The sequence below is a fragment of the Papaver somniferum genome, chromosome 2 (assembly GCF_003573695.1).
Source record: "Papaver somniferum cultivar HN1 chromosome 2, ASM357369v1, whole genome shotgun sequence".
NCBI classification, from domain to species: domain Eukaryota; kingdom Viridiplantae; phylum Streptophyta; class Magnoliopsida; order Ranunculales; family Papaveraceae; genus Papaver; species Papaver somniferum.
In genome coordinates this window covers 102,560,286-102,578,073 of record NC_039359.1, presented here as the reverse complement: position 1 = coordinate 102,578,073, position 17,788 = coordinate 102,560,286, and the positions used below count along the sequence as shown (strand labels likewise).

General features: G+C 33.4%; 1 protein-coding gene across 1 annotated transcript in view; it reads right to left on the bottom strand.

Annotated features, from left to right (window-relative positions):
- LOC113348614 (putative clathrin assembly protein At1g25240) overlaps positions 1-1,663 on the bottom strand; it is a 1,974-nt gene extending 311 nt beyond the window's left edge. The window contains exon 1 of the mRNA XM_026592457.1: positions 7-1,663. Coding sequence (XP_026448242.1) covers positions 60-1,376 — 1,317 coding nt within the window. The 5' untranslated portion in view covers positions 1,377-1,663 and the 3' untranslated portion in view covers positions 7-59. The remainder of the gene's footprint in view (positions 1-6) is intronic.
- Positions 1,664-17,788: the final 16,125 nt, after the last annotated feature.

Sequence of the window (17,788 nt, the reverse complement as noted above, 5' to 3'; positions counted from 1 at the left end):
AAAAAAAAAAAAAAAAATCAGCAAAAAGAATGTGTATATATATCCAAAAACCGCGACACTTAGTATTGAGATAAAACCAAGCTTGTTTGATTATTGAAACCGTTGGTTATGTAAGCAGCTCCTCCTTGGTTTGAATAATAATAGTGATCAAACTGAACCAATTCATTTGATATATACTGATTATTATGATGAGAATCTTCATATCCACATACAATTAATGGTGGATAATTCACTGAAGCCGCAAAAGGATCATCTTGATGATAGTTCTGATTAATCATTACGTTAGGAGTATCACCATTATTTTTGTGATCATTATCATCATCAATGTCAATAACTGGACGACTAAAATCATCATCAAAAACAACCCAATCTCGAGTAACAACCGCTTTGGCTGAATTAATCTTTGCATTCTGATCCTTAATCTTTTCTTCTCGACTCTGATGATGATGATGATGTGATTTGAAGCCACCACCAAGTTCCTTTTTTTCTGAAACACCATTCATGATAATTTTTTCTAAATCTCTTATATCTTCTTCAGGAATTTGTTCAACTTTTGGAAATTCTGATGCGCTTAGAACACCAATATCTTTACAAAACTCAAAATAAGAAGATAGTTCTTCACCTTGAGAAGCTGCTTTCTGTAATATTCTTAAAGCCATTTTGGCTTCTAAGTGACTTGCTCCTAATATGCCCACCAATATTCCTGCAATTCCACTACAGATTTTGCTATAAACATCAAAAATCTCGACAATAATACAATCCATTGCTTCAAGAATTAACGTATAAGTATTTATCCCATCTGGTCTGATTTGAATCAACATGTCGAGTAATTGTTGAGATCTTTGCAACTCTTCAAGTACATGGACCATTGGAGCTTCACGTCTATGCGGTCTCTGCTTCAACCCATGATCTTCTTTGGATTGAATCGAATCAAAAGCCGATTTTTGATCAAGAAATGCAAAATAAGCTCTAACGAAAGCGCTTAAACTCCAAATCCTATTAGATTTAGAATGACATTCATGAAAATTCGATAGATCAAATGGAAGTCGTCCAATCTTTTTAACAATAGGGATTTTACAACAGAAGATACCATGCATGAGCATTAAACCTTTAAGAGCAACAACCCATGAACGGGTCTTTTCCATACGTGTAGATAATGACCATATCAAAGGTTTAATAAAAGTAGACGAATTTCGTACCCAGTTGAAGACTCGTTGTGCATTCTTGTAATCAATCTTTGATTCATCATGACTTGTCGCTTTAATAATCGCTGTCTCAAGATCTGGATTTCTGTATGATGATTTTCTACTTAGTTTTGCTAAAAGGATACTGTTTTTATCTTTTAATACCGCTGAAGCTGTCTTAAAAATTTTCATCTTCTCTATGAATGAATAATAAACAAACTCTTCTTGTATTTCTTCCTGGCAAACAAAAAAGTCCTATCCTTATGGCTTGTTAATATTCAGGACTTTTGTGTTTGGTTTTCTTTTTCTTCTTCTTCTTTGCATTCAACATTGCATTTGATCTTCATCCATCATAGATGATAGATCAAACGCGTTGAATTTTTTGTTTATTTTTCAATTTATTCTGAGAAGACAAGAAAACCAAAAAAAAAAACGTTTGTTGGCCGGCGGTTGTTTATAATCAAAAAAATATTGCAAATTTTTTTCCCTTTGATCTTTTTTGTTTTTGTTTGTTTGTTTGTTTTGAAATTACTGAAGCCGTCAAGTTTGGATGGTCGTGCGGCTATACTTCGTCAAAGTCGTTATTCTGTTATTAGAAAAGTGAAGTCAACTTTCTAGAGTAACAGATTAATTCATTATATTCGACGGCCGGGCCACCTTTTACCGGTAAATCGGGCCACTTTTTACCCTTAAATAATTAAGGGTTACTCGAATGTAAATGGCAATTATTTGGCAAATGGAGTTATTTGTTGGTCCACGTAGCACGGCAAATGAGATCGAACTGTATAGCCGCTAGCATAAATTAACTGTATAGGCGCTAGCATAAATTAACCGGCCAAGGTATAATCCCCGATGATCATATTTTTATTTGACTATATTTTCTGAACTTATATAAACAACCGCCAATTTCATACTTAATTTTGTCTTTTTCTTTCGAGATTACTTTTTCCGCATATCCATATTCATTCGCGATCTTTGTTTCAAATAATTTATAAATGGATCCTAATTTGCAAAATGAGAAGGAGGTAGATATAGATATTCAAAACTTTATGCAGCAAAAAGAATTTTTTGTCTAGATGTTAGATGAAATAGATGAAGATTCATATGTCCAATGAACCGAGACTAACACTGTGTTAGCAATTATATATTTGTCATCAGCAGCTCCAGAGCCAAGAGAAAAAGATAATGATGGAGATTTCTAGCAGAATATCACGATAAAATTATATGTGCTTATTTTTTTTTGATGGTGTATGTACCTTGGTCAAGATTTCTACGATTATGTACGGGTCTCAACTTGTTTATACAAATTATTGGAGAGCTTTGTCTGTTAGAACCTAAATATCGTAGCAAAGTCAAACACCTTAGTTATGAATGGGTTACAACTTACAAAGATAGAACTCGTAAAGGAGTAGCAAGCTAGTTTGTTGATATATGAAACTAAATTTACGAGAAAAGTCTAAGGTAAACTTTTAAAAGTATCACGTAGTTTCGCTACTGATGTCTTTTTTACACTTGAGTTCGTGATACTAAAACCAAGTGGAGATTCTATGGTGGCTTGTTTGTCATTTGAGTTTGCAACCTAATAATTTGGGTTCGTGAACTAAAGCTAGAATATTTTCTACTAATGTCTATTTTCTCTTGAGTTCACGAACCTAGTTTCTTGAGATCCTGAACCTGTACTTGAAAGGTTTCTACGAAGACTTATATTCAATTGAGTTCGCGAGCCTATGTTATTAGGTTAATAAACATGGACGTGGAAATCTACCAAAACTATGATTCACTATTTTGCACTTTCCTTTTAATTAATTTTCAAGATAATCCTTTCACATGCTCACGGATTTTATTCTTAGCATAATTCTTTGCGGTAAAAGTCATTCATTTTTTACAAGATCTGGTTTAACTTGAGATGCAAGTTTGAATCCTGATTTAAGCAGGTCCAACTTTATACGCACACACCTAACTATAGAAGTTTAAATAATCTTTGAAGTAACTTACTTATCGAAATTATTAGACGCACAACTGTTTCAATGCTTCAAACTAAAGAAAAGCCTCAATGCAAGTTAAATTCTAAGTATAGAAACATGTTTCTTTGAATCAAATGAGAGAACTTAAACTTGGCAGAATTGAGATTACTAAAGTTGTAAAAAATTAATTCCACGATCGCATGCAAATGAATCACCTAACAGTTAAAATCTTTCACTAAATTCATCATGTGTTAGGAAGATTCGCTTTTTTCAAAAAAAAATCTTACATTGTTATAGTTTTTTACTGAATTCATTTTTCCTGAAAACCAGCTTGAATGACATTTCTTTTTGTGTATCTTGTAAGTACATCTCTTTTAAATTTGTTGCGTCAAAAAGAGATTGTACATAAATGTGCTCCAGGAATCATATGAACTTTGGTTGTCAAGTCAAACCAATCCGGGAGCAAGTGTCTTCTTACTCTAACATCTTTTAGCTAAAGGATGTTGGGTGTATGCTCTTAATTAGATGGGAAAGTATACATGGCTATGACAACGTTAGTCCTTTTTACCAAATATTCTTCATTGTATAAAGTCATATTGATTCTTCAGACTTTAAATTTTTTCTTGTCGGATTTTTCCTTCATTAGAAACTTTTGACAGAAGTTTATTTTTCTTGTCAGGACAATATATCTTATTTAAGTTTTACCTCTTTAGAAATTTTTGACAGAAGTTTATTTTTCTTCTCAGGGTAATATATCTTGGTTAAGTTTTACCTCTTCCTGAAGATGCAATAATTTGTATCCCTTCTTTGTTCATCCATTTACTCTCAAGAGATGAGAGTCTATTTTCAAGAGATTATATGACATATTAATGTTAATGGTGTATGACTTTAAATCCCAAAGTGGTTGTCATACTTGTCTTCTCGCACCTGTAAAAGAATGAGAATCTTAATAATGAACCGCATAATCTTAAATGTATATATAAAGTATGGAACTGATAACCAGAACATATATGACATTGCTAACATATCTTATTTCTGCAATGAATTTGATTATTGTTGGAGGTTTGAGATATTTGATGTTTAGTCAGTTGAAGGAAAATAAACCATTATAGGAACGGTTATGGCAATTAGTGGTGAAATGGTGTTGAGTTTCCTGTCTTAGCAAACCTAATTCCAAATCCACACACATCGTAAAGAAATATGTGAATATTATGGTATTCCCTTATGATTTGTGTGACTTCTTGACTTAGCGGGATTAAGTTCTAGCCATTTTAGGTAGCCTTTATCAAAGAATCATAAGGAGATACGATTAAAACTCATGTGTGAAAGTCACAATGATGTTGATATCAATTTATGTTTACATAACTTGAGTTTAGCATAACATATGAGTTTTGGGTTTAAACTTTTGCTATTGGCACGTAATTGTTAAAAACGATTCAACCTTTCTCTGATAAAGGTTGTTTTGTCTTTGTTATTGTTCTTTTGTTCTTACACTCATATAATACAACACCATTTTGCTACCCAACTTTGTCCCAATGCCGACCTTGATTAAATTATAATTTATGTAGTTAATTTGTTAGCATGTAACTTGGGATTACGTTGATCGCAGTTATCAAGTAAAGTATAACTATTATTATTTTTGCTACTTATATTATAAACAAGAGTGACCTGTCAAGCCGGTTCCTCTGCATCATGGCTTAAATTTCCATTTATTATACTAAGTGGCCTGGTTTTTTCATCACAAAGAATCATTTTTTTTTGTTTCACATCCATACATCGTAAATTATTATCAACGGTGAAATTAACATCAGAATGAACGACAATGATTACATTCATATTAATAAGTAGAAGAAAAGGCGAAAATCGGCTGCGAAAATCATATTATTTACCCTTAACTTCAGGGTTTCACTTTACTCTATAAATTCTGTATGCTCATTTATTTACGTCGTTAACTCATCTGATATAGATCAAGATAATAATACTGAATGTGTTCTACTTAATGTAAAGGTTCAAGATCAAAACATGATTGAGAAGCTTTATGATTGGCTTACATCCTCTCAAGATTTTTGTTCTTTCTTTGCTCGTGGAGGTATTCAGTTCACCAAAGCGAAATTGAGAGATTCGTTTTACAGTTAAAGCTTCTAAAGTATGCCTATCAAGGTCAAGAGAAGCAGCTGATTCCAGAATTTTTACCCATCGATATGGGTAACTTGCAGAAATTTTATCAGACTCGTGTGAGTTTTAATACATATCATCTTCTTATATATACAATTATCGATTTCTTTCTTATTTTGATTCAGTTTTCTCACTTAAGTTTCAATATTACAGCACTTCAAACAGCTATCAAGACAGTTTTACCCCAATCAAGAGAAAGGTGGCAAGATTATTTAAAACAGGTTCTTTACTCGAGTTGACCCTAATCTATAAAGGTTTTGGGAAAATCGGAATTTGAATAAGGGTGGCCCGGATTCCTCTATAATTAGTGGAAGTCATTACCCACCTCCAGTTGTTACTCAAGTTGGGAGTACATCTCAGATAACTGACGATAATAAAGAAGGTGAAGATTTTAGTGTGTTACTTAAAGTTTTTTTTGATAATCTTTCGTTCTGAATAGATTTCAAAAGCTATGTTTATTGATAACTTCTCTACAATTTTTTTATCTGTATATGGAAGTAAAGACACTACTAAACCTGTTTCTGTTACCAGGGCTACTATAATTGCTGGAAGTCAATATCCACCTCCAGATCAAGTCGAGAATAATGATGATGTAGGAGGAAATATATTGCGACGCATGCATCTATGACAAATACCTTTTTACATTATCAATGATATAAAATGTTGTAAATACAATGGTTAAATGTTTTTTATTTTAAATATTTTTATATGTAGTAAAAGAAATAATTTGTACAATCTGTAGTTTTTCATATTACAACTAAAATATAGCGTAACTACAAGTACAACGTCTTAGATGATTAAAATATATATGATTTGAGTTTTTCTTTTCGAATTTTGTGTCCACCACGATACTTATTAATGTTGCAAAAATTTTCTATGGTCGCTAGAGTGGACAATATTTTTTTAATGTAATTTTAACTTCGTAGTACATCTCCTTTCCATATTTTATTTTTTTGTTTGTTTCTAGCATCTTCGAAAGTTTGTTTACTACTATAATTCAAAATGACAACTTTTATTAAAATGACAGGTTAACGTATTCAAACAAACATCGATCAAGATCTTTCGAAAAAAGAAAGAAAAAAAAGGTCTACATCAAAAACAAAAAAAATCTTGTAAACTTCTTTCGACTGATGATTAATAAAATAATTCTTTCTTAACAAAAAAATAAATAAATTATAACAAGAAAAAAACACATGTACAATTTCACCATCACCACCTGATATAATACCTTCATCTTCACTATCATATTCATTCAAAAGACCACATTCCCCTTCAAGTTCTCTTCTTCAATATAGTCCTCGGAACCTTCAAGATCAGCAATAAAAGTATTCATATCAACTTCTTCAGTGGGGACATCATTTTTATTCCAAATTGAATTAGTCCTTCCTTATTACAACTTGATGCATTTCCAAAATTATCTTGGACGATGTTTATTGTTGTGAAGTGTTCAACTTGCTGATCATATGCCTCGTCATTATTTGGTTCTGGCCCAACCTCTTTCTCTGAGATATCATAAGCATTCTGAGGCATTACATGCTGAACAACATGCCATTTTCCGCGCAGTTTAAGGTATTTAAGGTAGAAAAATTGTTGCACTTGGAAACAAGCACAAAACGATAGTTTTTGTACCATGTCTGAGAGAAGTTAAGACTAGTGAAGTGGCTATATGTGACAAAAAATTTCCATCTCTTGTCGGTATCCCACCAATCACATCTGAAAAGAAAACTTTCTTTCCATACAAGTAACTTACCTCTAAGACATCTGTTAACACACCATAAAAATCAGCAACATTAGACTGGTGCTCCCCCTTTACTACAACACCATTATTCTATGTTCGAAAGTTTACTTCCCGATCCCTTATATGAAATCGAATTCCATTAGTTATACACCTACTATGTCGAACTACATGTGGATCATGGCCAACTGCCAGTGAATATATTTCATCTGAAACATTAGGATAATTCTCTTCTCGTAAACGATTCACCTACAAAGAAATAAAAGCGTTAATTCTAGTTCCAATTATAGAGCGTACAAAGTTCGAGCAAGTTGGGTACAAAACCACAATAAAAATAACATAATGACACTCAATTTGTAATAAGAATTTAGGAGGAAGTCTTAAAAGTCAAGACGTTAAATGAAAAGATTTGCAGTTAATAATATATAATAAAAAAAACTGGCATCACATCTAGGTGCTTGATGGTCGTCTTCTTATTTTAAGATTATGTGTATATAGCTTGGTTAACGTATCTCATTTTCTTCATTATCGCCAAAAATTCAAAATTACCCATTTCATTTATATATATATATATATACACACACACACAGTATAATCGAGATAAAATGAGTATCGACTATGTATGTAGACATTCTCAAATGCCATCTTTACCTTCATCCAACTAACACAATCTATACCCATGAATATATATATATATATACTAAGTTTCAGAAATACATCCTTTTAGAAACTCAATGCCATCTTTACCTTCATCTGTAGTTGTGGAAAATCTAACTTTCGGGTCGAACTGCACGATTATGAAGTCGAACTGCTTTCGGAATTAGAAGGGAGTTCTGGATAAGGGAGTTCATCGCTTTTGATCATTCCTCTTTATCACCCAACCCGACCATTCGTCTATGAAATGTTGTCTCAGATTCAGCCTCCTCGGCCTAGGTCAATGAAAAGGGAATTCGATTCAAATCATGGCTGAGTGGGAGAGACGGGGAAGAGGTGAATTTTCCCGAACCGATCATTCAACCTAGGACCCTTCGGACAAGCATAAGTATACCTCTGCCATATATTTTTCCAACTATAAGAGAGGCACATATTCTGGTGGTAACTTGGCCAATTTTGCTGCTATCCCACATCAAAAGCGCGTTTCTAATGGTTTTAAGAACATGAACAACCTTTCTCGCCACACTAGAGATCCTATCTGGCATAGGGTTCCACTAGTTGTTCGCGGCCCTATACTGAGTGGAAATCTTCCTCCCCTAATTTTTGTACTGAGGGCTATCAATTCTGGGTTGAGAACATTGATTTGCTCAAGGTATAACTTCGTTCTATCGCCCGATGCTTCTAAAGTTTCTCTTTTGCTTCAGTGTGTGGCTTCGTACGTTATTGACTTTCTAGATTCAATCCCGACAGACCCAGACCCGAAAATCTCGCAAAAGGGGTGGTGGTGAACAGACTGAGGAGGAGACAGTGAAGGTAACAAATATCAACTGCTTCTTTACAATACATGTTTGCGAAAAAGCAGGGGTCTAACAACCACACCCAATATTTCGTTTAGGCAATCTGTATGGACTAACTCCCATATATTTCCAAGAGAATCAACTAGACAGTCAGAGTCAATCAAGGAAAATACATCCAAGAGTTTATATCTATGTTTCTCAATGTAATCAACAAATCAAACATATAGAAATCCGCGAGCCTGATTATCATGAGAAACAACTTGAACAGTACCAAATGCCAATGATCAATTGTCAATAAATTTATATCAACAACCAAAGGTTGGATTATCTAATTGATTGAACTATCTGCAACCTGTGATATTTCAATTATATAGAAAATATAATGCAGAAAAGAAATAACACAGACACCATAAATTTTATTAACGAGGAAACCACAAATGCAGAAAAGCCCTGGGACCTAGTCCATATTTGAGCACCACATTGTATTAAGCCGCTACAGACTCTAGCATACTCCAAATTAACTTCGGACTGGAATGTAATTGAGCCCTAACCAATCTCACACTAATTAAGGGAAAAGCGCGTTCCCTACGCCTCTGAATCCCAGCAGGACTCTACGCACTTGATTCCCTTAGATGATCTAACCCACAACTAAGAGTTGCAACGACCCAAAGTCGAAGATTTGATAAACAAATATGTCTCACACAAAACAATCTATTGAATAGACAAATCTGTCTCCCACCGAAATACCTACGAGTTTTTGTTCCGTCTTTTGATAAATCAAGGTGAACATGAACCAATTGATACACCAGACTTATATTCCCGAAGAACAACTTAGTAATATCAATCACCTCACAATAGTCTTAACTGTATGGAAGCGGAACAAGATATTGTGGAATCACAAATGATGAGACGAAAATGTTTGTGACTACTTTTTATCTTACCTATCGGAGATTGAATCTCGAGCAAATCTTAGAGAAGATCGTACTCAATACGATAGAACAAAGTAAGATCAGAACGCGCAACTACAGAGAGAATATTTGGGTCTGGATTCAGAATCCCAATGAAGTCTTTCAGTGGTTAACATATAATGGTTTTAGAAAACCTAGGTTAAAAGAGAATCGACTCTATTCGCAACTAGTATCACACATGAGGTGTGGGGATTAGGTTTCCCAGTTGCCAGAGTTCTCCCTTATATAGTCTTCAAATCAGGGTTTTCAATCAATGTCACCTTGTTAAGAAAGCATTCAATATTCATCGTTAGATGAAAACCTGATTAGATTCGAACTAATATCTTTCAACCGTTAGATTGAACTTAGCTTGTTACACATAAATGAAAAGTGACTTCATTTAGATATGGGTTACCATACCTAAACGTGTACACTTGATTGGTTCAACAATAGTTAACCAAAGTTAGCCACATGAACACTTTCACATCAACCTTGTTCATCTTAATCACAACTAGTTCAAATGACTCAAATGAAACTAGCTCTAAAGTTGTTCAATTGTTTATATTCTCGTAGAAGTATACAAGACACAATTGAAGCAAAGTCGATTTTGTTTCACTAGAATCAATTCATGAACATTATATCCACGGTTTGCAAAAGATTGCATTCCTTATTCTATAAATATATTTGTTCATGAGCTAACCAATTTTAGAACTTAACCCACTCAAGTATGCAAACAGGTACGCATACCTAAGTAGACGGACTTGGTATGGGTCTGCCAGTATGCGAACGGGTACGCATACTGTCGTACACAACCAAACTCACTTGAATTCCCGTACTTGAACTGTTAAGACGTTACGCATACGGGTATGCATACTAAGTTCCCGGACTTCAACTATCAAACCAGTACGCATACGGGTATGCATACTATGGTTCCCGGACTTGGAATAACTTGCAACATTCAGCATACAAGTACGCATACTGTGTTATATACAAATGATGGTTAATCGTTCTAAACTCCATTTTAATCACTGAAACATTCTTAAAAGACGGGAATAGTTGTCTCACAAAAATTATTAGTTTCAAAGCAATCTTCAAGTGATCAATAGAGTCAATACGAAACATTCCGAGTCTACATCAAATGATTGTCTTACACAAATCATGTAATATGTTACCAGATGATTTTCACATGATCATCTTTTGACTTTCGTCAAGAATAAAGATGAACTTGGTTAAAGCGAAAGCTTATTAACACATATTTTGAGAAATATGTAAGCGAGTTAAACTCAGCTCGAAATATCAAATCCGTATAAAGTAAAGTCTATATAGCTATACGACTTTTGTATCAATAAGAGATAGAATAAAAATAGACTTCTGAGTGATAGATGAGTTCAAGTCTCCACATACCTTTTGTTGATGAAGTTCCACAAGCTTCCCTTAGTAGTTCTTCGTCTTCAATCGATAAACACCATGAAGTCAAATCTCAACTACACATTCTATCCTAATCCGAGACATAGCTATAAGTAGACTAGAAATCAAGACTTATAGTTTTAGCAACTAAACTTGACAAACAAATTTGATAGAGATACTTTATGACTTAGTGTATTTATCAAGAAATTTTTAAAGATACAAGAAAACTCCTACAATATTCCATAGCCGCACTCCCCACAAAGATTTGGCAATTAAGAAATCTCCCCAATAAAATGTCATTCCCGAAAGAACAACAAGAGCGGCCTTATTGTTTACGAGAAAAGAAGGATTTCTTTGGACAGTAACAAATTACATGAAACATGAATTTGTATCTAGAAAACTCAATTAAATTAATTACAAGAGAACCCATGATTAATTTAATCGGAAATGCTCAACATAAGAGAACTAATTATTACTTCCTAGATTTCCTCCATGGATCTAAAATCTCAGACCAAAACCGAGTAAATCTAGATTAAAGAGGAATATAATAGAAGAAAACCAGGAGAGAAAATTTAGTATCTTTTATTAGAAAAACAGTTATGCAGAGCAGAAGAGAGAGAAAATTTTGTACGTTTTTAGGAATCACAAAGAAAAATGATTTTTGAAATACGATAAGTATCACTGTTTTATTTCTATATATTTAATTATTGATGGTACAATTTTTATTAACGACTTAACATGATTCTTATAATTTTAGATTACTTGGTAACTAAAATTGAACTTTGATACCTGATCATAATAGACCGCACTTGTAACATGTTATAAAATTTTCGGTGGATCTCTTAAAATAAAATGAATTTGGTATTTAAATTTATATCATATATATTAGACGTTATGAGTATCATCCAGGTAAAATTTCATAAATTTTGGACCCCTAAAAATATTTTTAAGGTATTTTACAAAACCGCATAACGTTGCTGAAAATTTCTGGCAGGCAAAAATTTAGTTGATTTCGTTTGTCCCAATCTTTGTATAGCTATTTTGAATTTGTGTAACATGAAACTTATATATTTGGAACTTCTCTTTAAAACATTTTGAAATTTTCTATTTGGATTTTTTGGTTTGAGAGATATTGTGGTTTTTAAAATCGTTGTGCATGTATATCCAAAAGATTAGTCGCGATACTTGAGCATAGAGATTAGAGATGCAAGAAATTACATTAAAAATCATGTTTTGATTCTAGTGCTTCGTATTCTTGTTTTGGTAATGTAAAATAAGATCACTGTTAGGGCACCACATATGTTTAATAATATGCTTAGTAGAAAGTTATAAACATAAATTTTTGTTTGACAAAGAGCAACTTGGAATCTTACTTTTTAATTGATTTTGAAGTAATTATATCAGAGAATACCTTACTTATTTTGGGCTACAAATGCTCACATTTAAATGATTGTGACATGTGAGAATTTCACTTGCTCGAGCAACTTTTTGTTTTCCAATGGATCGTGAGTAAATACTGGAGATCAATCGATGTGTGGAGTAATAGTTTCGCTGATTACTTTGTTGATGTGGAAAGAATGGAAAATTGAGCTATTGAGCTTTCAAAGAAAATGAGGTATGTTTGATGAACTATTCGTAGTTATTGTAGTGATCAAAAAATTGGATTTTACTTTGGAAATAAATAGAGTGTTCAATCATACAATGAATCACACGGAAACTAGACACTGAGAATTATTGTTTATGACAACACTAGAACTTGACCCGTGCCATAATGGCACGACCTGGAAAATAAGTAAAAAAAATTACGTCAATTTCGACTGGTGTTATTATATGCAGTGACGGAGCCATATGGATACAAATGGGTGCACCAACCCCCACTTGTTTTCAAATTCTAATATAATTTAGTATAATTTTGCTAGAGATCTTAGGAATTTTAGGCTTTTATGGGGGCAAATATGGCTGCTGTTTGGTTTGATCCCACCATGGAGGAACTTTGGCTCCTGACTATATGTGAAGCGACAATTGTTCTCCATACTTTTTTATATTGTTTTTTCTTTTGTATTATAACCGACTTTATTTTAATACTAGAAAATCGAGCCCAACTTCCATAATATAATGTTATAACGACACTGAATATAAATTGCAGACCAACTGCAGTACCACCACTGTAACCATTTGTTAGAGCATTGCTCGGTCGACCTCACAAGTGTTGCTATCTCAAGCTTGTTGTCAAATTTAGTTATCAAAACTATATCTTTATTTCTAGTCTACAATAAGTTAAGTCTCGGACTAGGATAGAAATGTAGTTGAGAAATAGTGGATCAGGGCAATCATCATTGCGTTCTACCGTTTGAAGGCGAAGATCAACTGAACCTTTTGGAGAATTTTATAAACAATAGGTAAGTGAACACTGAACCACCTGTATGTCAAGTTATATTCACTTTTTTTATCATTTGAGACGATGTCGCATAACTATTTAGACTATTATGCGCAGAAAAGAATTTCGAGTCGAGAACTAATTATCTAGTTAACAATTTTTTCGAAATATAATGACTAAGCTTAATGAAAATTTGTTCATACTTGATGAATTTCGGTTAAGGACAATTTATTGTTCAGAACCAAAATCATGATTCAAGTTTATTGTTTGAAAATAGCCTGGAACAGTGATATGTGTCATTGATGTTATTCAGGAATGTTTCGAATCAATTTAGAGAAAAATATAAAACTACTATTTATCTGGATACAAGACAGTGGTATCAGTTTTACTGGGAAAACTGTTATAAGTAAGAACCTGTATTACATGTACTTGTACACGTAGCGAAGTAGCTACGTATCGACTTATAGAATAGTGGTACATATATTGTTATGTATATCATATGAAAATATGTTTAACTCGTGAACCGGATAGGTATGCATACTTGTATGCAAACCATTTTTGAATTGTGGTTATAGAACCAGGTTTATTTCCAAACCATTACGCAAGATGAAACAGTTTTGTGCTCCTGAACTTGGCAGCGTTTCCAAACTGGTATACAAACCGATTTAGTTTTGTTAACTCCAGAACCGGCGACAGTCTTAAGGTTTCCAAACCAGTATGAAAACTTCAAAATTTATGTTAACTATGGAATTCTGTTTGGTTAAATGTTTACAAACCGGTACGCGTACTGTGACTGAACCGACTCACGAACAACTACGTATCTGTACCTTGTGCATCTACAAATCACGTTGATTATATTTTCAAGTGCATTTAAATTATTTCTACAAGATAATTAGCATTTGATTAATTATCTAAATACACTAGACTTATTTGATCACATGTTTGTTACTTAGAATTAATGTCTTATGTGTTCATGAAAATGAAGATTAAGCTTTTAAGTTCAAACCGTCTAGTTTCGGCTAACCATGTTGAACATAGTCTTTGTACAAGATTCGGTTACGGTTTTACCTAACCAGAGTGTATATCTTATTTATGTGGATCAAATTCAAAGACTCATCTAACAGTGGATATTTTTTGTTTGGTTCCAAAGTTATCTTATCTTAAACCTAAAGAAACCTATGATTTGAATGTCTATAAACGGGGAACTTCAAGCAACTGGGATGTTTAAATCCCGACACTACTTTTTGGTGTGTCATAGTTGTATCTCGAGTCGTCCTCTTCCTAATCCTATTAGGGTTTAACAACTACAAAGTCTTCACAAGGATTCGTGAAGCCAGGTCCAGTTATCTTTCCTTGATAAGTCGTGTATCATGTATCTTGATTAATTGTTGAGTTACTCACTTGATCAAGATAGACAGAAATCATCAAAGTTCTCTTCGTCTAAAACTTTGTTGATTCCACGGGTTTTGTACTTGTGAGGTGAATAATAATCTAGTCTGCACTTTGGGTTGCATAAGTCCGGATTTTGAGGTTAGCTAGACTTTGTATATTTCTATGGATTTCCTCACCTTTAATCAAACTATTTTATTTTTAAAGGAAATGAATAATATAGGCTTAATCTATGGGAAGAAGATTTGGTTTAAATTCTTCAATTGAGTTGAAGCAACTCTTAGTTGGTATGATGTCATCAAAGGGAATCAATTGTGCGGAGTCCTGCTGGGATTCAAGAGGCGTAAGGAGCGTGATTGTACCTTAATCGGTCGAATACTTTTTAGAGCTCAACTACATTCCAGTCCGAAGTTAATTGGTAGTAGGCTAGTGTTTGTATCGGCTTAATACAGTTTGGTGTCCAATATGGACTAGGTCCCAGGGTTTTTCTGTATTTGCGGTTTCCTCGTTAACAAAACTTCTGGTGTCTGTGTTATTTCTTTTTTCGCATTATATTGTTTATCTTTACAATTGAAATATTACAGGTTGTGCGTTGATCGATCATAGTAGACACGTCCGACCAAGTTTGTTGGATACAAATTGATCGATTCTTGGACATTGGTCTTTGGTACCGTCCAAGTTATCTCTTTGTGATTAGGTTCACATATTTGATTCTGTAAATGTTCTAATCACAAGAGAGAGCGATATAACTTTAAATACTATAACTCTCAAAATTGTATTGAGTTTAACTTTCAAAGTTGTATTGAGTTTGTCCATACATATTGACTAAGAAAAAAGTAGTGGTGTATTTTGGTACCCCTGCGTTTTCACCATTCATTACCACTACCTTTTCCACCAGCATCACTACCACCACGGACTCCATACACCACCACTCACAAACACTACCCTGACCATCCCCAATATCTATTGGTGTAATTAATAACAAAATTTTTATCTGTTTAATGTGAATATATATTTATTAAGATAATTAATAAGACATTTATTATGAGGGATTAATAAAAAATTTATTATGAGAAATTAAGTAGACAATAATGATGTATATACATTAAGACCGTTGCATGAACACGTCACTTGTAAACACTTACATAAACAACCATTGATTTATCTTCTCCCTAAACAAATATTGAGTACGGTACCAAAACAATAGATAACTTAACACAAATATCAATCATTTCGAGGACGATACCATATCATCAAGGATAGAAAGTTGAGGGAAAGTATGTTCTTGGACTCAAGTTATTTTTTCTCTACAGTCTATCTCTTTTCCCCAAATTTATTTCTGATTTAGATTCGCTCAAAAGTGGGGAACTAAGATTTTTTAATCCAATTCTCCTACCGGATTTGAGTGAGATAATCAATTGTTTAGTTTTATGGAAAGGTAGGTTTATTATTTACAGTCGATCAAGTTTCTCTGCTTTGGTACTTTTGAGATGGGGAAAAGGGAAAATGTGATGCATTATTTCTTAATTAAAGCGTGTATTCATGGAGTTAGAGCACTGCTCGGTCGAACTCGCAAGCGTTGCTATCTCAAGCTTGTTTGTCAAGTTTAGTTGATCAGAACTATATACTTGATTGAAAAAACGGGGGTCTAACAACCTCACCCAATATTTCGATTAGAAATCTATGGACTAAATCCAATATACTTTCTAAAGAATCAACTAGACAATCAGACTCAATCTAGATAAAAGTATATGAAAGAGTTAATATCTCAATCTCTCGATTTGATCTTTACTCAAGCAAATGGAAATCTGTGAGTCTTTATCAAATACTAGAGAGATAAACTTGGATGGTACCAAAGACCAATATCCAAGTGTCAATCAATTTAAATCAACAACCAAAGGTTGATATTCTAATTGATTGATCTTAACGCACAACCTGTGATATTTCAATTATATAAAAAAATATAATGCGGAATAGAAATAACACAGATACCAGAAATTTTGTTAACGAGGAAACTGCAAATGCATAAAAACCCCGGGACCTAGTCCAGATTGAACACCACACTGTATTAAGACGCTACATACACTAGCCTACTACAAACTAACTTCGGTCTGGACTGCAGTTGAACCCTAACCAATATCACACTGATTCAAGGTACAGTTGCGCTCCTTACGTCTCTGATCCCAGCAGGATACTACGCACTTGATTCCCTTAGCTTATATCACCCACAACCAAGAGTTTCTACGACCCAAAGTCGAAGACTTTAATAAACAAATTTGTATCACACAGAAAAGTCTATGATAATAGATAAATCTGTCTCCCACAGATTAACCTAAGAGTTTTGTTCCATCTTTTGATAAAATCAAGGTGAACAGAAACCAATTGATAACCCAGACTTATATTCCCGAAGAAAAACCTAGAATTATCAATCACCTCACAATAATCTAAATCGTATGGTAGCGAAACTAGATATTGCAGAATCACAAACGATGAGACGAAGATATTTGTGATTTCTTTTTATCTTTTCCTAGCGGAGATATAATCTCAAGTCAATTATTCAATTGAACTCGTACAATAGAAAATGGCAAGATCAGATCGCTTAACTACAAGAGAAGTAGTTTTGTATGGCTTCACAATCCCAATGAAGTCTTTCAGTCGTTAACCTACAGGATCTCGAGAATAACCTAAGGTTAAAGGATAATTGACTCTAGCAAAACCAACTAGTATCACACAGGAGGTGTGGGGATTAGTTTTTCCAGTTTCTGGATGTCTCCTTTATATAGTTTTTAAATCATGGTTTGCAATCCAAGTTACCTTGGTATCAAAGCATTCAATATTCATCATTAGATGAAAAACCTGATTTAACCAAGCTATATCTTTCAACCGTTAGATCGAAACTTAGCTTGTCACACACAAATGAAATGTATTTCATTTAGGTTTGAGTAACCATACCTAAACGTGTACACTTAGTTGGTTCACAAATAGTTAACCAATGGTTAGTCATTTGAGTACTTCCATATTAACCATATTTATCTTCTTCACATAACTAGTTCAAATGACTCATAAGAACTAGTTGAAGAGTTGTTCAATTGCTTAGGTCTTTATGAATAGACATAATTGAAACAAAATCGGTTTGATTCACTTGAATCAATTCATGAA